Source organism: Thermobia domestica, chromosome 9, assembly GCF_964235325.1.
Source record: "Thermobia domestica chromosome 9, izTheDome1.hap1.1, whole genome shotgun sequence".
Lineage (NCBI taxonomy): Eukaryota > Metazoa > Arthropoda > Insecta > Zygentoma > Lepismatidae > Thermobia > Thermobia domestica.
The window spans coordinates 165,360,620-165,382,319 of NC_137462.1; the positions used below are offsets into that span (position 1 = coordinate 165,360,620).

Consider the following 21,700-nt stretch of genomic DNA (forward strand, 5'->3'; position numbering starts at 1 on the left):
ATGTCACAAGAATGTTCACTACGTTCGTTTTCAGTCTCACAAAGCTCTGGCAAGTGGTGAAACGTTGGGATTGGTATTTCATCGGAATGAACAACTGGACGTCTTGCTGAAGGCAGATCAGGATATGTCCACTTGTTCCGGTTATTGCTATTCATACCCGTAACATTTACCAGGCAGAAATAACAGTCATCAACATGGTTTGTGGGTTCCCTCCAAACCATTGGAACACCAAACTTAAGACTTTTTCTTTTTCCAGTTGTCCACTGTTGCAAGTGTTCAGTACACATTTTACACACAATATGTGGAGCCCACGTTTTATCTTGGTCCCCTAGGCGTACACCAAAATATGCATGATATGCTTTTTTTACAAAGTCACTGATATGTTTTCTATTGTCTTTAAATGTGTACTCACCACATATGTAGCAAAACACATCAGGATGGTTAACACAACTTCTTCGACTTGAACTCATTTTATGTTCAGGCCACTAACACGGATGTTAAATATAAAGCCTTAGTATACGCTTTATGTTACAAGTTATGATTTCAGAACAAAACTCACATGTTCCAACATGTCACTCCACCTGCAAGACAACAACTACGATCCACTAGCCAAGTAGAATACCAATGCAATCTAGTGGACGTTCCTGGAACTACTATATGACTACTTTCCGTTTAGTACCGACAGATAGCAGCACTAATGAGAAAAGAGCGCCGTTCTTCCAAATAGAAATCTCTATAGAGCACAGTAGGATTTATTTGAGTTGCAGAGTTTATAAGATCATATTCAAACTTGTTATTACGAGAATATTTGTATTTCTTTTGCTTATTTTGTATACTATTGCAAGAAGCATGCAGAAATAGTGGTTACATCATTTATAATTTACATATTTATTTTGGATTGTAATATTTCTTCCACATACATTGTAACGTAAATAACACTACTGGTACAGTAGCCTGTATCTACCAAAGTAGAGCTGATAGAAAAAAACTGCTTACATTATTGGATTCAGCGCCCCACACATAGTTAAAATCAGCTCTAAAATTTTAGGCACCAAGAAAAAATTTTTTTTCTGTAGGCCTGTGAATCAGGCACGTTCGAGACTTGGGCAATGCCTGACTACCGAAAACTTTAAGATCATCGGGGAGTGCTTCCAGCAATCGCTAAACGCTAAGTCGTAGACTGAATATAGCTATAACTGGTGTTTAGCAGCAAATATAGTTTACTAGGAATAATAGGATAATCAGTTCAAGTCAAATGTACAGCACAACCAAAATAAATTTAAGTCTATATTTTGAAGAATACAGATTGAGTATTCTGGGTTGTTGGATGCCGGACTAACGGAAGTTTACTGTACGTACAATTATTGAGACATTGATATCACAGGAAGATTGAAATTTTTGAAAGTACAAGATACGTAAACGTTTGATCAAATTCTATACAGTAGCATTGGATATTCACTGAAACGCCAGAACAATTCTACATCGATTTTGTAAGTAGAAGTTAATACTAATATTTTCAGGAGTTTAATAGGAGAATAAAATAAAATGTAATTTAGTTCATAGGATAAACAAATATAGCTGCGTAAGATGTTGAAGTGACTGGCTATGTTAAATAAGTTATATTGCTTCTAAGTAGGAGTTATCAGTTAACGGGACTGTAGTAGCAGATGTTGTAGTAGCATCTGGTGTTGAAGTAGCAGCTGTTAGTAGACGTTGGCAGCAAATGAAACTTCTATCAAATTAAAATGTCTAGTAAGCCTATCTAATACAAGCGAACACGACTTAATATGGACTGAGAGGGTGATGAATAGACATTGGATTTTTAGGTTCTAAAAAGTATGTTTTAGGTGCCAAAAATACCAAATTAGGCATTAAAAATGAAAAACTAGTTCTTATAAAATATACTCATTTTTGAATGGAATGATGCGTTAAGATCTGAATACAAACCTTAAGATACAGAAATGCACTCACACTCGTCGTGTTACCTGACATTTTAACCTGCTCAAGATTGAAATATTACTGAAATTAAGAATTTTTAAATAAAACTATGTGTTTGTAGATAAATCCTCAGTACAAAACACAACACACCACATAAGCCGTAATTGGCCTCAGAGTAAATAACAAGCACATTTTCCAGGTATTCTATGCTGAAACGATGGCGTTTGTTGGTGAGGGTGAGCTTGTACGCAGAGAATAAACATTCCACATCAATTGGCGTCATCGGAGAAAACTTCAACTTCGGTATATGTTCAATTGGTATTTTGCATTTGTATTCACTTTGCTTCCCAGTCAAAATATCTGCTGTTGCACACAAACTGTTGAGTCCCAAGTTTTTCCCAAAACACTTCCAATCTTTAGCCTCCAACTTGACAGGAAACTTTCACAATTTTTTCTTCACTTCCTGAATAAGTTCAACATTTTTAGAAAGTGCAGTTCCTTAGCCCTCTAATTCTGCTTTGAAATAACCCGAACAAGAGATATAAAACAAGAGGTATCAAGAGATGCGTATTGCGATCGGGTGTATGCCAAATCCTCTTTGGCAGCAGTAACGCTATAAGTATCCTCCACTAAATTTTCAACGACTTCCTTTACTACAGGAAAATGGTCACTAGCACTCAACTGCTTTCAACTAGATACGCCATCGTGCAAAGACTGGTTGAGGTGGCAGAGAGGTATCTGGAAGCTTTTCTTTAAAAGACCGTACTCTTGATGGAGCCTTAAGAAAAACTTTCTTTACAGTAGAAATCATTGTTGATCTTTGGAAATTATACTCTTATCTGCTCGGCAACACGATTTAAACCATGGGCGAGATATCTCACATGCATAAGTGAGGGATAGAACATCTTCAGCAACTTCATTGCAGCAACCATGTATGATGCAGCATATGTATAGGCAAGAAGCACTTTCTTGTCATCAAGATTGTTGAGGTATTTGGTCTAGGAATTAATTCGTGCGGTTGGTACGCACACATTGAAGCTGTAGTACAAACACAAAATACATAAATACCTTAAGAAAAATATTGTCCATCGCTAGCCACCACTTTCGCCTATCTGTCAGGCAATGTACGGATTCCGTGGCGAAAGAAGTCCTCATCCTTGGAAGCGATCCAGTCAAAGAACCATGTTTCGATATCTTCTGAAGAAGTAAACCGCTGTCCAATCAAATCGTTGTTCATGCAATCGAACAAGTAGTAGTCCGAAGGAGCAACGTCTGGTGAATATGGCGGGTGGGGTAAAACTTCCCATCCGACATTTTCCAAATAGGTTTTGACCGGTTTTGCGACATGTGGGCGAGCGTTATCATGTTGAACAATAAGTTTATCATGTCTGTTCTCCCATTCTGGTCGTGTTCTGGCCAGAGCTTGCTTCAAACGCATTAATTGTCGTCGATAACGTTCTCCATTCATAGTTTCACCCGGTTGCAGCAGCTCATAGTACACCACACCTTTCATATCCCACCATATGCACAGCATAACCTTTGCACAGTGAATATATCGTTTTGGTTGTGATGGACCTGATTCACCTGGTTTCACCCAGGCCTTTTTTCGTTTAGGGTTCTCGTAATGGATCCACTTCTCATCACCCGTAATAATTCGATGCAGAAACCCCTTTCTGCTCTGTCGTTGAAGCAGCAATTCGCAAATGGTTTTTCGTCTTTCAACGTCTCTGTCTTTCAATTCATGTGGAACCCAATGTGACATCTTTTGAATCATTCCCATGGCTTTCAAGAGTTTGGAGACTGTTGTTTGATCAACGCCTAATGCTGCTGCAAGTTGTTCCTGAGTTTGATACGAATCCTGCTCGAGCAATGCTGTCAATTCTTCGTCTTGAAATTTTTTTTGGCTGTCCAGCTCGCTCTTGGTCTGCCAAGCCGAAATCGCCACTTCTAAACCGTGCAAACCACTTCTGACACGTTCGCTCAGCTAGAACATGGTCACCATACACTTCCACCAAAATACGATGACTTTCAGTCGCACTTTTCTGCATGTTAAAGTAATGCAGCAGGACACCCCGCAAAAACACTTTATCAGGCACAAATTGCGCCATGTTCACTTAACTACAAACTGGTGTTGTTGACGCTTTAATCCACTGCCCTATACTACGAACGATACGCGATGACAGGGGTTTGCAACACATGTGTGGATACACGGAACTGTGGGACACTCCGTTCGTTGCGCCGTCTCTTGTCCACCCGCACGAATTAATTCCTAGACCAAATACAATACTTTTAATCCATTGTTGATAAGCTGATTGTTTTCACATGGCAGGAACATAACCATTTTCTCCCTGTCTTTGACCTAGTCTAAAAATATTCTCCCCACCTTTGCCACTCTGCCTGCTGTGGTGAGGCAACATGTGGGAACAAAACTGTTTTCTCGTGTTTAACCTTTCGAAAATATTCGCATGTTTACTTTGCGCAAAATAGGCAAAAATAGGATCTAACGTTCAATTAGGCATTTTTTTGCAAAATAAAACTTGGTGCTACTACTTTAATTTGTCATAAAACCTTCATATATGATTTTATTTTTTCATTCTGAGCTAAGAACAACAATAGGTTCTTACCTAAAGATCCAATATCTAGTGATGAATTATGGAAACTGTCGAGTTGTAGGGAATAAGATTTTACTCACAACTGATAATATATTACTGCATATTACTCTAATGGAAATTTTAGCACAATATAGGGCACAGAAAAGTACAAAATATCGTAAAATGATTATTTATTAAAAGTTCTAAAAAATGTACCTAGAAATAACTAAACATTGTTCAGCGTAAGCTCTAAACTCCGATAAACAATATATTTGTATCCTTCCGCTTGTCACAAATACATTGGCTAGTGATGTATCACTCCCACTCCTCACGGGGAGGAGCAAATTATACACGTGGATTTTGACAATACTGTCTCGTGTTGTCCACATACTTACAGCAGCAGCAGAAAAGAAAGAAAAAACTCGAAAGATTAAAAGAAAGTATTTGAGTTTCGCTCGTAAACAATTGTTGCTTTATGAGTAAAGGTTTGCCTTGTTGGTGTTTCACCACAACACTCACGAGGAAGGTCCATAAACCGTGAGAGTTGAATTTTGATGAAAATTAGTGACAAGATTCAGTTCGAGTTGCTAAGTAACGTAGTAATAGTCACTCGATGCGCAAATGCTTCGATGAGCTGCTACACCGACGCCATCTTGAAATCCTATAGGCAATGTCCAAGAATAACCTTTTAGCACAAAAATAAAAAAAGCTTTTGATAGATCTGACTTCAGTATTGTAAACCAAGGTAGATCATCTATATGTGAGAGTACTTCCAGTGCATGATCGCCATCTTGAAAGGCGCCATATTGAATCGCCGTCAAATATGATAAATGACAAGGGGGTCATGTGGCGTATATCAAATAGCACTGGAATTTACTCCTGAATCCATTTCCGTAACCAAAGTTTACATATCTGTCTTCACTTCAGAGTTAAGAGCTCTCTCGCTCACAGGGACATATAAAAACTGAGCAAGTAAAATTTGTGTTATAAAATGTGGTCGTGCGAACACTTGCATGATTTTAACTAATGCAGTAGTAGTCACTTGATCTACAATAGCCATTATACCTATCAGATCTTGAGACTAGTGAGAGATATCGTTAATTAAATTGAAATGCCTGTAGTGAAAAATTAAATAGCAGCACTGTAACAAATTATACCTATTTCAAAGTGCGCTATATATATGAGTCTGTGTGTGTTGCGATTATGCATAGCATTTAAATGCTGTAATATAAGTTAGGTGCAACGGCACATATGATTTTACAAGAATATATCTGGAAGTTATTAGAAAATTAATAGAAAAATAATATAAACTATTGCTCATAAGCAAATATTAACCTACTAACCTTTTGCTCTTCAGTTGTGATGATGGAGATCCAAAACGTAGTGATTAGCACACAGCATTATGGAGCAGTGTAAACACTTAACAAATGCATTTTCGTCACAATCTTCATGACCACAGACACTATTTTCTACTAGTCTTCAGAACATTTGTAAATGAACTAACTATTGCTCCTGTTACGTACTCACATTTCTGCCATGCATATGCAAGCATGTCCTTTGCAACAAGTGAAAACCTGCTACAATCAATTATTTATCACAGTTTTGATATGAAAACTAGTCTTGCCCTTATTATAAGCAAGCGTTTTATCGTTAAAGGTGGAAAGATGCAGATATTTAATTATTTAATATTGAAGGGAAAAGCAAGAAAGAGGCTTGTTTTATGGATTGCAACTTGGAATTGAATCTTGTAATAACCTTTACTGCCACATATTCTTAGCAGGTGTGCATGCATTTTCTTAAAACTAATAGCAGAACAGACAAAAGAAAAGTGAATTCTAAGTTTCCAGGTGTATCTTCTAAGAGTTGGGTGTGAACTGATAATTTAAATCTAATTCATTGTTCAATGCGGCAGCAATAAATCGATTGTATTTAGAGAAACTGTCAATAAATACATTCAAGTATTTTAACTTCGTAATATACACGGTAAATTATAGGTTGTCAATTATGAGTATTGGAAAAGAATGCAATATTCTGCAACAATAATGGTCTTTGTGTAAGGTTTCTAGATTGGAGAAGAAAACTTAACACACTATAATGGACCACGTAAAATTGCCTAAAACAGATTTTTGGTTTGATACAATTCAACGTCCCACACGCCTGCTACGCTAAAGGAGACGTGGACCTACTGATTATAGTGGAAACCGAACCATTTTAGTCGTTCAATTGATATGTACCAGTTTATATCATTTTTCAAATATATATCCGAACAATCCCTTTGGTATTCTCTGCTTGTCAGTACTATTAGGTATGTGTTTCATCGACCAGCAGTCTATTCAATCGCACTTTGAAATAGGTATAACTTGTAGCATGCAGATATTCCATTTTTCACTACAGGCATTTCAATTTAATTAACGATATCTCTCACTAGTCTCAAGATCTGATAGGTATAATGGCTATTGTAGATCAAGTGACTACTACTGCATTAGTTAAAATCATGCAAGTGTTCGCACGACCACATTTTATAACACAAATTTTACTTGCTCAGTTTTTATATGTTCCTGTGAGCGAGAGAGCTCTTAACTCTGAAGTGAAAACAGATATGTAAACTTTGGTTACGGAAATGGATTCAGGAGTAAATTCCAGTGCTATTTGATATACGCCACATGACCCCCTTGCCATTTATCATATTTGACGGCGATTCAATATGGCGCCTTTCAAGATGGCGATCATGCACTGGAAGTACTCTCACATATAGATGATCTACCTTGGTTTACAATACTGAAGTCAGATCTATCAAAAGCTTTTTTATTTTTGTGCTAAAAGGTTATTCTTGGACATTGCCTATAGGATTTCAAGATGGCGTTGGTGTAGCAGCTCAACGAAGCATTTGCGCATCGAGTGACTATTACTACGTTACTTAGCAACTCGAACTGAATCTTGTCACAAATTTTCATCAAAATTCAACTTTCACGGTTTATGGACCTTCCTCCTCAGTGTTGCCAACAAGTTGATACAAAAAGTCGCTAAACAGAAGATGAAATGACTCCAATTTTGGGTGAAAAGTCGCTAAAATATTCTTCGTGGAATTTTGCCTATATATATATATATATATATATATATATATATATATATATATATATATGTGTGTGTGTGTGTGTGTGTGTGTGTGTATAAGATACCTGATCAATTAAAGTCATACTACTATATACGCTACAAGAACGTATATGAAAGACTCATATATAACTAACAATAATTTCACTTTTGTATATTTTTAACTTTATGATCAATTTTGTTTCAACAAAATTAAAAATGAGTTTAGAAAAACGAACAAAATTAAAGGTCTAGAAAAAATCTTACATACTTCACTTCTACTCACGCTTCTTCAGATAATGTTTGCTATCTGTACCGATAATGCATTATTTGTGCTCTGTAAACTAAAGGACATTAAAAGCTGGAGTTGGTTCACGTTAAAATGTAAGGGATAACAGTAATGAAAGCAGGAATATAGATATAAGTATTATGTACTTTCTCAGCTCGTCAACAGCTGCCACTGATTCAAATAAGCAAAAGGAAAATAAGCATGTAGCTGAACTGATTCGAGTTAATAGTACTTATTTTAGGACAAGTTGTTCGCAGCACAAAAGTCGCTAGATTTGTAAGTAAGTCGCCAGATCGTCATCCCAAAATCACCGAAAAAAGTCGCTAATCAGAAAAATTATTTTTTGTCGCTATCCTGGAAGGCGAATCCCCTAGATTTAGCGACTTTCCCCCCAAATTGGCAACACTGACAACACTCGCGGAACCGGGATTCATGCCAGCCATCTTTCAGACTTTAAAAGCAGAACACCCGTCCACAGTTGAGTTGGCGCCATAATTACTGCGCATGCTTAGTGTTTATTTCTATTGATTCATTAGCTATACTCAATTGCAATACTATTAGATAATCCGTATTATATTTTTGTCATTTATAATAATATAGCAGTTTTATATGAAAGTTCATAGTAAAAGTAATAATGCAATCACATGAACTATTTTGCGGAGGAGTACAAGCGTCGGTAGGACAACAGCAAATGAGCGAGATTTAGTTTCACGTGGCTTTGTTTATCGCAGTTAAGAGCTTACGCCGAACAATGTTATAGTCCTTAGTAGAAAATTCTCTTTATGCTAGACTTCCTCTCATATTCATTTCGTTTTCGTGCAGCTTCATCCGTAGGAGACGGAGAGCCATTTGGTTACTGTGGTGGGGAATGGGGTAGATTAGAATTTCCACGAAACGAACAAAACCTGCAATAAAATTTAGTGGACAGGTCCAGAAATTAGTGGCACAAAGAGAAAGGGATAAAAATTAAAAAAAAATTGAATACCGTAAGAAATCTTAAACAGAATAATAAAATGCGGGCATTCATAAGTATAAATAAGTACTATAATTACAATAATACAATCATTAAAACTAACTTATACTGTTTTTCACTTAAGCGTTGCGCTGTTAAAAATTATTACAATCTTGCTATTAATAGACCATCATATTATTTCAAAGATAATGTTCTGCTTGACCGGAAGAAACCATTTACCTATTTTAAAAAATCGTAGAATTATACGAAATGTCGAGATATCGAAAGTGAGTTCTAGGATTCTACTGTAGGTTAATATGACTAATAGGCCCCTATGTCAATTAAAGTTTAAAACAGACAGTTTGTATTTTTTAAGAAGCCTAGTTAATAGAGTATTGCAATCACCTACGCTGTGGTATTAGGAATACTTCAAGAAGAGACATCTTGAAAGTTTACAGATTTGCCCCAGTCGGTAGAATATGAATCTATTACACTTGTTACTTATTATATTCAAAAAGCAGAAAACAGGAAATGAAAAATATTGACTGTTATTACTACAAAATATACAAGGAACGTACCGTTTGATTTTGTGGAGCATTTTCCACTACAGGAGGTGGTGAAGGTGTTCGTTCATCTTCACTGGAAGAAAGAGGTATTTGATCCTTAGAAAAAGAGACTGCTACATTATTGTTTCTCGGTATGAGAGCTAAACTATTCGTTGAAATATTTTCCTTTTCTTCAGTACTTTCATCTTCACTGAAAATATTTACAGCTTTGGTTTCTTCTCTCGATGTTTCGTTATATTTCTTCAGAGGAGCGGTCAGTTCTTCAGCTGAAATTAAATATATTTATATTTTCCCTTAAGAAATGATTTGAGTGGCTCGGGGACAGATAATGGTAAGCGCAACTTCCGGTGAAATTGAGTTATTACGTAGAATGGGTTGAGATCAGACCACAGAAAAGTATGTATGTAATTTCGGAAATGTACCTGCAAATGGCAGGTGAAGCTTATTTGGTATGTGCCATTCCATTGTCTTGCATGACAATGTTGATTGAACTTCATTTGTTATTTTACTCGAAAATTAGTAGTGACTTACCATTATCTTCTTCCGAGCCCTCGGTTATACATGACTTCAAGTTTAGTGCGCGTGATAGCAGGTTTAGAACATATGCAGGAGTAATCGTAGAATACAAAAGTGAAAAGGAAAAATAATTCTGGTATACTAATATATATCTAGAAGTATATATACAGTAGACTAGATAAGATCACTTTTACAGATATTATTCATTGTAATTGGTGGTATTATTATAATTTTAAAAACATTTTTTTTTTTAAATAAACATTCCTTCATATCCAGGTGATATATCTATCTCTCTTGTTAACCACTTTGATTCTATCCGCAGGAATAATAGTTCAGAAAATAGTGTACAAATACATATTAATATATTTTACGATTCTGTATTCATGAATTTACTTATCATACAATTTAGTAACGTTTCCAACATTGCAAGCAAAATATATATAGACTAATATTTATAATATGAGCTTATGTAGATTTTATTTTCAATTGTAAAGCTGAAAATGTTATTATATTGTATGCGTGAGATTATTCTGCTGTAAAAAAATTGATTCTATTCAGAACGCTTATTTATATATCTTTTCAATAATAAAATAAAGTGAAATTTTTAGTTTAACTATTATGCTCCAATGCTAAAGGATACTTTGATTATGAAAATGAATCAAATTGGTGGAATGAAGAAAATGAGAGATAACGGAAGAACCGCGAGAAAATGTATGCATATTTTGTCCACTATAAGAATCACTTGGCGCAATCGAACAAAGGGTCCCACGCTCCAGAGGTGTGTGCTCTAATATTGAGCCAGAGCCACTGCTGCTCTAACAAATAATAATAGCATTGTTAATTACAATATATAACATTCATAAAGGTTACTTTACTTAATCTATTTATTTCTTTAACAAGAACCTCCTCCTGAAGCGAAGTATTTGGTAATACTAAGGAGATAAATACGCAGAAGACACAAGATGTAAAATTTGCCTTACTGCTGCTTATCACTTACGTACGTTTTGTGTAATATATCGAACTTCTTCTTAGTTACATTAGTGAAATATTTTACTGCATAACAAAAAGTAAATATAGAGTGGCTCAAAGTATATATATATATACCAGGTGGCTCATTTGCGCCGTACAATTAGTTAAATTGGACAACCAACCATACAGTGAAGTAAGCAGGATTGCGTAAATCAAAGGGGTGACATGCTTACAAAAGCGCTTTGTTTTCATATACAAAAAAATAAATCAGATATTTAAGAATTATAATCGAGGTACCATGAGAGTCGCTTTTGCCGATACTATAGCCAACAAACTATATTCGTGTAGCATAAGAGATGTGGAGGTTGTTTAGAAAATATTACTGCTTCAAGAAACATATAGATTTAACAACAATCTACATTTACGGTAAATGAAGTAAAAGAAAGAAAGAAGGAAAGATAAAAGTTAAATAACCCAAACGCCCCTGTGAAGAAAATTCCTAAGGCATGTTACGTGTTTCAGCAATTATAAGATCGAGCTATATGACGAAAGATCTATTGCATCAATCGTGAGTTTATAATTAAGTCTAGCCAAAATTCTGAATAATAAACTAGCAATTAATAATTAAGGCATTAATTTAATTTGTTTACCAATTAAACAAATAATCTTGTTTTAGACAGTCTAAACTACACCTATAATTTCCAATTAGCACAAATCAGTGGGTTTCAAAACCATCACTTAATAAGACATCTTCCATCTAAAATAAATAACTTCTTGCTATACATCTAAATCTTCAATTTCAATTTAATCATAAAATCTCCTATTTCAATTAACTGACTTAATCCACATATGCCAAATAATAATAACAAAACATCAGTATGAACATCAGGAACACAATTAAGTCATATAGAAACCATATTATCTATTTTGTTAAAAAAAAAAAAAAGATTACACTATCGTCATTTGCTGAACATTCTAAAGTAGCGAACGATAGAGAATACTAGCATACCAGCATTTGGAAAACATTCGTAGATGTCCATTTTCATTCTTAATTGCGAATTCCATACGTAGTTTATGCCAACAACAACAACTTAATTTGAATCAGTATTATCATAGGCAGGTGTCGAAAAATCATCATAAGTGTCTGAAATTGTACGTAGTTTCATAGGTTGAATTTTACATAATCTATACTATACTATGTTCAACACTTATGCTCATCCTATTTACGAATAATAATTACATTAGTGTGTGCACAGGATATAGGAACTTAGACGATTTGTATTAACACAACGTAGGAAGGCAATAAGTTAAGCTAAATCACATAAAAATGCACATAGTTTGGAATTATAGAATTATATATACCTAGGTACACGCACAAAAATGTCAGACTCATCTACGTTTCGCCGATGATATAATTCTCTTATCTAACAGCAACACAGAACTTCAAGATATGATAGAAGAGCTAAATCTAAAAACAAGGAAGTCGGGTTAGAAACGAATATAGAGAAAACGAAGGAGATGTTCAAGAAGTTCGCATTGAAGTCAAAGATAGAAGTGGAAAATGCAGTTAGAAAAAGTTAACACGTACGTTTAACTCAGACAGAAGGTTTCTATGAATGGAAACATTAAAGAAAAAATTAACAGACCCATCAAACTAGATTGGAGTGCATTCGAAAGAAACAACTTTACATTGGAAAGTAAAATGCAGATGTGCCTAGAACGCAAAATGTTTAACGAATGTATTCAACCTATTTGAGGTATGGATCGGAGACTTGGACACTTATAAAATCAGACATTCACCGTCTTCAGAATATACAAAAAAAAAAAAAAAAAAAAAAAAAAAAAAATGGAGAAACGTATTCTCGGTGTAATCCGAAGAAAGAGGAAAAGAAATACATGGATAAGAAAGATGACAGGAGTGACAGATATAATCGCGAAAATAAAGGGCCTAAAATGGCAGTAAGTGGGACTCAGTGTAAAAATAACTCATGATAAGTAAATATGAGCAATCCTTGACTGGATACCAAGAGACAAGAAAGACCTAGGAAACGTTCAAATATGAGGTGGTGTGACGAAATTACAAAGCTTTGTGGATTAACATGGAAACGGATTGCCCAAGATGGATTGTCGTGGAGAAATATCGGAGAGACTCTCATCCAGTAGTGGATCAACAATAGTTAATAATAATAATAATAATAATAATAATAATAATAATAATAATAATAATAATAATAATAATAATAATAATAAATTTATTAGATACGGGTCGCAACAATAACAAATAGACCTACTAGAAATAAATTAAGTTACTGATAATTATCAACACAAATCATTTTGGGCGTAATTATGTTCGAATAAGCAGAGAAATATTGAGAGTTGAACTGATGGGAATCAAATTCAGTGTCCTACATTTTAGATAACTACTTTACTAAGGCACTCTGATCAATTCTTGTTTTTCATGCGTGTGTGCGTTTCTCATATCTCGTCTAAGTTCGGCAACATTATAGTCTCCAGTATCTCACCGTTTTAGGGTTCCTCTTAGTAGGAGGTTACCAAATGTTTGTATATATTATACACCAGGTAGATATATTTTCATAAGTTTGGCCTTTTCTTGTTTGTTTGTTTTCAAGTGCATACGCATTTTCCTATCTTTCCAGCTGGAAACGATTAATTGCTCAAGCTCCTCGACAGGAAAGTTTTGGACGTGTGAATTTAACATTTCATTTGGAACTAAGTTTACGAATATTATTTTCCAGGTTAATCGACATTGCAATTTCAAAGCCCGTTTTCAGCTTTTCGACATGAGACTAGGGAATAAGATAGGGATCTAATTGTGCTGGGCAACATCTTCAGAAAAATGCATACGCAATTTACATTAACAGCATTTGAATAAAGAGTCGATAAAAATGACACTTTCTTGAAGACACCTGTAAGACTGAGTTCGTTTTGGGTTAGAACAGCGAGAGAAAGAGAGAGATATATGAGGACGCGAATTAATATCCTAAAAAAATAAGAGTTCCTGATTGTGTTTGTGTAAACCCATCATGACCGTTCTCGCACTATTCATACAAAGGAGTAAACACTACCCATGGTGAGGTCATTGCGCCAAGTGAAGACATGAGCTGTTCTTTCATGTAATGTAATGCAGCATTTTAAATTAAATTTCAAAAATCCCTACAATGCCCACATTGAGCCGCACAGTGTGACAATCATGAATTACACAAGTAAACTGCCAACTTGTAGTAGTTCATTATAGTTTAAGTGCGACGCCTTAAATACCAAGAAATATAACAAACATGACAAAATAAATACCATTACATACTATGTGTCGGATATTCATGAAAGTAACCAACCACTCTTTCTACAGTATCGTCACTGCCACGTACTGACCTATGTCTTCTTGCTTGTACTTTGTATGAGCCGTGTGATCTAAGTCTTATTTCTGTACGTCTAAATACATTCACTGACGGTAATCGTCGCATTGAGAATCGTTCCCGATATAACCTCTGAGCTTCGGACGCATTTTGGCGTTTTTCACCGTAGATAAGAATCATGTCCGTGGTTAAAAACACCTACAACACCTGCAATCTCGTCACAAATGAAGTCAAATGAAGTCACTACTGATTGCCACTACTAGTACAGTCTTTGACCAACAAACACAAATAAAGACTGAAAAGGTATAAACAAGTTTCATCTAGCGATCATACATAGTTTTAATTACTTTCGTTGTTTTCGTAACCTGTTGCGCCTTAGATAAGGCAACTGCTTTTACACATAAGTATGGTTGGTCATCTATTTGCGTATTGTGCGGCGCAAGTGAAACACCTGGTATACACACACACACACACACACACACACACATATATATATATATATATATATATATATATATATATATATATATATATATATATATATATATATATATAAACCTCGAGTATTGTACGTAAATATATTAATCAATGAAAAGAATTTATTAACAATATTCAGCACCAAACTTCATTTGTCACATTTTTAATTGTTAAAGCATATTTGTTTCCATGTGCATCATGAATTTTTTTTTTTTTTTTTTTTTTTTTTTTTTAGAAACTTGGTTTTGAAGCAGATAATTTGCCAAAGGATATTCTCCCGTGTATAATGTACACCACTAAACACAAAAGCGTGAAAAATAAGTAAGACAAGTTCTGATTTATTGATTATTTTTTCGGAAAAAGAAGTCTAAAGAGAAGCAGTCTCACACAAGTAAAACAAAACTTGTAACTTCAACACTGTAAGTGAATTCAACACTCATTTCCTTGTCAAGTTACACTTCGCAAGTTTTTTTTATAATTTTAAAGTTACTTTCCAGCTCCTAGAATCGACATATTTAAAATAAAGCTAAGTATAACCCTAAGTTTGCAATGAAACTTGGCACAGTTTTAGACTTTTTCTCTCTCGAATAAACTAGTAAATAAATGAGAAATTAGATCTATTTTTCAGTCACGCTCTCGTTTGCCTTTTTTACTTCTGGAAAGCCATTGCAATCATTAAGCCGTTTCTTTCTTTTTTTTAAAAAAAAAAATATCAATAAATGTATTTATTGATTAATTTTCATGTTTATTCGGTTTAACATTGGATTTTCATTTCGGCACTACTTTCTTTCGTTTACTATAAATACTTTTCGTTTACTATACTATAATTTACTTTTCTGAATTTATACAATATTGGATTGTACGATATACTTAGGATTCTTAAATTTGTAGTACTTCTTAAAATTGTTTGTTTTTGTAATTTTGACCGGTAAAAGGAACTGAGTTCTCGCATGACATTTATTCCGAAGTTGGCCGCCCTCCTGGTTTTTGACAAAAAGCGAAATAACAGCTACGAAAATTTAAAAATCAGCAAATTTTAGGACCACTTTAAAAGTGTATAATAGAGTAGGGTAGGGTAGAGCAGAGTGAGGTATGGATAAGTAGGATAGGGTTAGCTAGGGTTAGGAAAGTTTGATCTCATTGTGTTAAAATTAATAGAGTGTAATTTCTCGTCTCTGGATAAGGATACCAACTGAAGCGTCTCTGTACACTTGCAATCATGCTCAGAATACAACTACTCGTTACTTTCCCCGTTACTTTCCCACAATCCAACCGTGCGGTAACTTTGAGCTATTAGTTTCCTACTCTTGCCAAATAGTTCCATGTTTATAACCGCTTGTACAGAAAAATAAATGCAACTTCCGTTCTCCTTACACATTATTAAGTATACAAACGAGCAAAATATCATTTCTTCCCGGTAAATTCTCAAAATTTTGCTAGAAACAGACGACCAACTATGGAACTTAACCTCACATTTCTAGTGGTAATACACTACAGATAGTCGTTGCTTTACGACTATCCGCAATTACGATCGGTTCTACAGGTACGGTTAGGTGGTTATTATTATCAGCGGTCTAATGTATAAGAATAATAGTAAGATTAACTTCTGGCGCCTTCAGTGCACAAGGGAATCAATCCACTTTTTGGTAATTTTGAACCAGTAGCGTCATTTCAGATTTTACCAGGGGAGAGGGGTCAAGATGCTCCACCAACATGAGAATTTCATGTTTATTGTTGCTATATTAGAGTACCATCGATTAAAAGATAAGGACTTCTCAAAATCATGCGAGCACTTGCCTCCTTGTCCTCGCCAAATGACGCCCCTGTTTTGAACATATTTCAACTTTAAGATCTCTGTCTGAAACTCCTTTCATAACGTCAAAGATTCATGTCCAGAACTAATAAATTAACTTTTGATAATGTAAAAACAGTAAACTTTCCCATGTACTTAAGCGTTTGATAAATTGAGCTTGATACCCTTGTTCTCTGAATGCCTCATATACTGACCCATAGATAACCGGCTTAAAAGGGTATTCCTGTACCTCTTTTAACACTTACCTACTTTCCTCGTAGTCTTTCGTGGAAGGTCCCAAGTCCCCATATATGGTCCCCATGGTGATTGACTTGATCTAGGCACTCCGGGAAGAAGATGACCTCTATCATTCGCTATAAACTGCGTTATTGTCTTCTTAGGTTTTGGTCTTTCAGGATACCATTTAGGAATTTCCCAATTCCTAAGGTTCTTCGGTTTGTATGCCCTTTCATACTGGAATAAAATAAGTTGTAATAAAGAGCGCTTGTAAATCACAAAATCTCAATGTATATTATAAAAGAAATTCTTAAAGTTAAACAAAGCTTACTTTGGACCATCTTCCATGAACTTGCTTAATCTGACCCAGTGTTTCCTCCAGGCATACTGAACTTCCGGAGTGGTTTTGCCCCTATAGGGTTGACTCATCCTCCGACCTCTAACCCGAAGCTACGATAAATTCAATTGTGAATATATATATATATATATATATATATATATATATATATATATATATATATATATATATATATATATATATATATATATATATATAATTGAATACCCTTTAGCAAATACTGCTCCAGTGCAGTTCTCTCATTCTGATTTTGCCTCTGGGATAAAGTTTCTGAAAGAAAGTCTTTCAACTAGAACTAAGGGTGAAATTGGGGCAGAACGCCATACCCACCAGATATTCTCAAACATATACTGCATAAAATGGTACTTTTAGTTACTGTCAAGTCTTTCTAACAAGTGTTTCTTTGTTTCTTTTCTTTATCATTTTTTTTTCAAAAAATAAGTTCACCGTCTCTTTACAACATCATGTTGTTTAACGACAATAAATTATTCTTATATATTCTTATATATTCTTTCTTCATTTGGCTAGATCTATACAACTAATAGCAAAATTTCGTGTCTCCACTATCTATTCTTTCATCAACAGCTTCGGAACGAAGTATTCGTTTTGAGTTTTTTTCTTCGTTAGACGACTGAGTCTTTTGAAATGATAGATAACTGTAGTAAAATTGTAGTATACGTGCTAAAGTTATCGATGAGTGTACGTATGCAAAATGTATTGTGTACAGTCTTGCTGGCAAGTATACTGTACTTTCCGTTGCGTGTTACTTGCCACGGTGTTACTTGCCACTATTGGAATTTCGTGTTACTTGCCACGGTTACCTTATCGCATATTTATCTATCTATGACAGCGTGCCCGTTGCCACGCATCTGCATCTAGATTTCACCTTGAGGGGGTGGAAGTAATTTACCTGTGTTGTTTTTTCTTGGCTGGAAAACTCATTCTAGTTTCTTATAACAGCGAAACACACTTCCTTCCACAATTTCTTCTTTATATATATTTGTTCTTTAATGCTGGGCGTTTCTCTATTTCCTCAATTAATTTTGCATATTTTTTATCACTAATTAAAGACATGCTAGTCACTAATCAAAAAATGTATTAGTTTCCATTGCGAACACTTCTTTTCACGCGCTACACACGGAACGAACTGTTACGTGAAAAATCTTGTAGAAAATATTTATTTTTTACCTTTCTACTTGGAGGTACCTCGGCAACTTTTCTGTCGCCGTCGCCTCAGTGAGCGGACTCCCATAAGACTCAATGCATTTTTAGATGTTGCGCAACTGTTCCGTCGCCGAGCTGTTGCCCTGCTGTCGCCCTGCTTGCCGACACCTCGGCAACTTTTCTGTCGCCGTCACCTCAGTGAGCGGACTCCCATAAGACTCAATGCATTTAGCCAGAGCAACAAGATAGTTGCCCGACAAAATGTTGCCAGTGAGCGGTAGGCCTAAGGCAACAGCTTGGCGATGGAACAGTTGGGCAACATCTAAAAATGCATTTAGTCTTATGGGAGTCCGCTCACTGCGGCGACGGCGACAGAAAAGTTGCCGAGGTACGGTACGTCCAAGCAGAGAGAGATAAAAAAAAATAGACGTTTTCTACAAATTTTTTCACATAACAGTTCGCTCCGTGTGTAGAATATGAAAAAAGTGTTCGCAATGGAAGCTAATACATGTATGTCTTTAATTAGTGATAAAGACAATGAAAAATTGATGAAATAGAGAAACACCCAGCGTTATATATTTAAAAAAGTTAGCAAGAATATTCAGATATAAATTGAAAGAAGAAATTGCAGGAGGAAGTGTGTTTCGCTATTGTAAGAAACTGGAATGAACTTCCCAGCAAAAAAACAGGTATTTACACAGAAGTGTATTACATTTTGAAATGAAAATGAAATGAAACCTTGGAGTTTTGTTCCACGGTTATGCCGGGTAGGCTAAAGGAGACGGCGATGATGAGAATGAATGAAATGGCAAGGTGAAGAAAACGGGAGGAAATGGGAAAACCCATCCACATGGTTTTTGTCCACCACAAACCCCATTTAGCGCGAGCTGTGTTCGAACCAGGGACCCTATGCACCAGAAGTGAACGCTTTACCACCGAAATCTGTTAGATTTTGAATCCGATACCACAGTACAACTAAATGGACCAATGTCACTAGGTGTCTAATTATTATTAACGCTTATATTACAGGCAAATCATTCTAATACACACATAGTGCATGCTTACCTTAATGTCACTATTAGCCTTTCTTCAGGTGGTACAGCTAGTCTGAAGTATGTGTTTATCTTTGTTAAAGGTGCTGAAGGAAGACGCTAAATTTAGTTCCCATGCCTTTATGAGACAGCAAGTGCAAGGTGCCGGTATACCGTAAAAGAAAAGGAAAGTATCTTCTATAAAGCTTGATGAGAGAATACAACGAATTCTCGAGAATCTGAGAAGAGGCTATGATTAAAAAAAAAAAAAAAAAAATGTATCAGAAGTTTGAGTTACGTACAAAAGTTGGAATAGTTGATTAAGAAGAAAAGGGACATGCTGTTGGATTTTGTAAATAATTAATGTTTATAATCACAAACATCATGACGTGCGACGCGCAAATGACAAGGTTCCTATTGGAGCGATCTAGAAGTATGGATCGAATGTGATGTAAAGATAAATCATTGCGTTTCTTCCATGCTTTCAGACGGCAAAATGAGCGCTCGAATTACTGAAGAATTTCAATTGTTTGTGTAGATTTGCAAGAATACTCCTTTGCAAGCTTTGAAAATTGCTTGGGATATTACTCCCACCCCCTCTAGGTCAAATCTAGATGCAGATGCGTGGCAACGGGCACGCTGTCATAGATAGATAAATATGCGATAAGGTAACCGTGGCAAGTAACACGAAATTCCAATAGTGGCAAGTAACACCGTGGCAAGTAACACGCAAACGTACTTTCTATTACTGGTTTAGAAACAGGTATTTCTGAAACAATTCACGCCTAAAGAGTAAGTTCTTCACTAAAATGAGAGCATTAAATTTCTAAAAGGAACTGAATTGATTTCAGTGGAATCAAAGAGGGCTTGACTTAATATAGCTGGCGAATCGGTTCAATAAAAGAAGAAAAAGGAGGATTGAGAGTATGCCTAGAAACACATTATACATCACTGAAGTCAGGCAGTTTTCACCTGTGTAAGAGAAATTCTACTAGACAAAAAAATGATTATAGCTAACTAATTTGTTTCTTTAATTCATTACGAAAAACGTCAGGGATAGAGAACCAGATTGAACTTCAGAATACATTGGCAACCTGACAGAGCCAAACTTTTCATCTTTATACTAAACTTCTAATGCTGTTGTCACGTAGATGATGTTGGCTACAACATTAGTGGGAGTGCTGAATTCCCATGTCCAAAACCCAGGGCTGGATTAACCCATCTGGAGGCCTGGAGCCAGAAAAAATATGTGTCCCCCTGCTGACTTCGCCTAATATATTTCTGTGAAAGTATTTTATACAGTAGGCAAGTTAAGCGAATATGTTTCATATTTTTGGTCATATTTCATTTTATGATGATGAATATGATATTTTTTAGATAGCCAGTTGAGATTTTGATCAGAGTAGAGACCCCTGTCCATCTGGAGGCCCATGGCTACAGCCCCCCTTAATCCGACCCTGCCAGAGCCATAACTTGTGAGCGGCAGTGGAGACAACTACCCTTCTATTTAACATTCACGGCATTCGAGAGGACTCAACTTCAAGATAAAATTTTCTTATTCCATGTGATATGATACGAATTTGAATGTTTATATAATGCATGGAATAAGTTCAAGTTCACCACATTAAAAAAAAAAAAAAAAAAAAAAAAAAAAACACATTAAAGGAAAATGTTATGAGTCAATTTCAGTAAAATGTATACTATTAAAACCCCAAGAAATTTATATATACCTACTAGTATTAGTGAAGTTGGATAACCAACCATACAGTGAAGAAAGCTGGGTTGCCTGCATTCAAGAAGAAACATGCTTGCAAAAGCACTTTGTCTTCGTATAAACAAATGAATATCATAACATAAGAGACTTGGAAATTGTATAGAAATGAATTACTGTTGCAAAAAAGCATAAATTTAACATAGATTTAGAAGTCTAGCCGAAATTCCTGAATAATATTCTAGCAATTAGTAATCAAATGCTTAGTAACCAAAACACCTAATTTGCTCAGCAATTAAACAAAATAAACCATTTTATATTGGACAATCTAAACTACACCTGTAGTTTTCAATTAGCAGGAATCAGTAAGTTTCAAAATCACCATTAAATAAGACATCTTCCATCGAAAATAAATAACCTCTTGTTACATATCTAATCTTCGATGCCAACTGATTCACAAAATCTCCTCTTTAATTTTACTGACTTAATTCAGATATACAAGCACATCAATACGAACATTATTAATACAACTAAGTCATATACTAATGATATTGTTTAACAAAAGACAATTTAAAAATATACAATCTTTATTTTCCGAACATTCCTAAACAAGCATACATACGAAAGCGAACAATATAGGATACT

General features: G+C 35.2%; 1 protein-coding gene across 1 annotated transcript in view; it reads right to left on the reverse strand.

The window, feature by feature from the left end:
* The window catches only part of LOC145695167 (uncharacterized), a 52,496-nt gene that overhangs the window by 7,146 nt on the left and 23,650 nt on the right, over positions 1 to 21,700 (reverse strand). Inside the window, exons 2-3 of the mRNA XM_081772115.1 lie at positions 16,821 to 17,028; positions 9,439 to 9,692 (exon numbers count right to left, since the gene is read on the reverse strand). Of these exons, the coding sequence (XP_081628241.1) occupies positions 9,439 to 9,692; positions 16,821 to 17,028 (462 nt within the window). The remainder of the gene's footprint in view (positions 1 to 9,438; positions 9,693 to 16,820; positions 17,029 to 21,700) is intronic.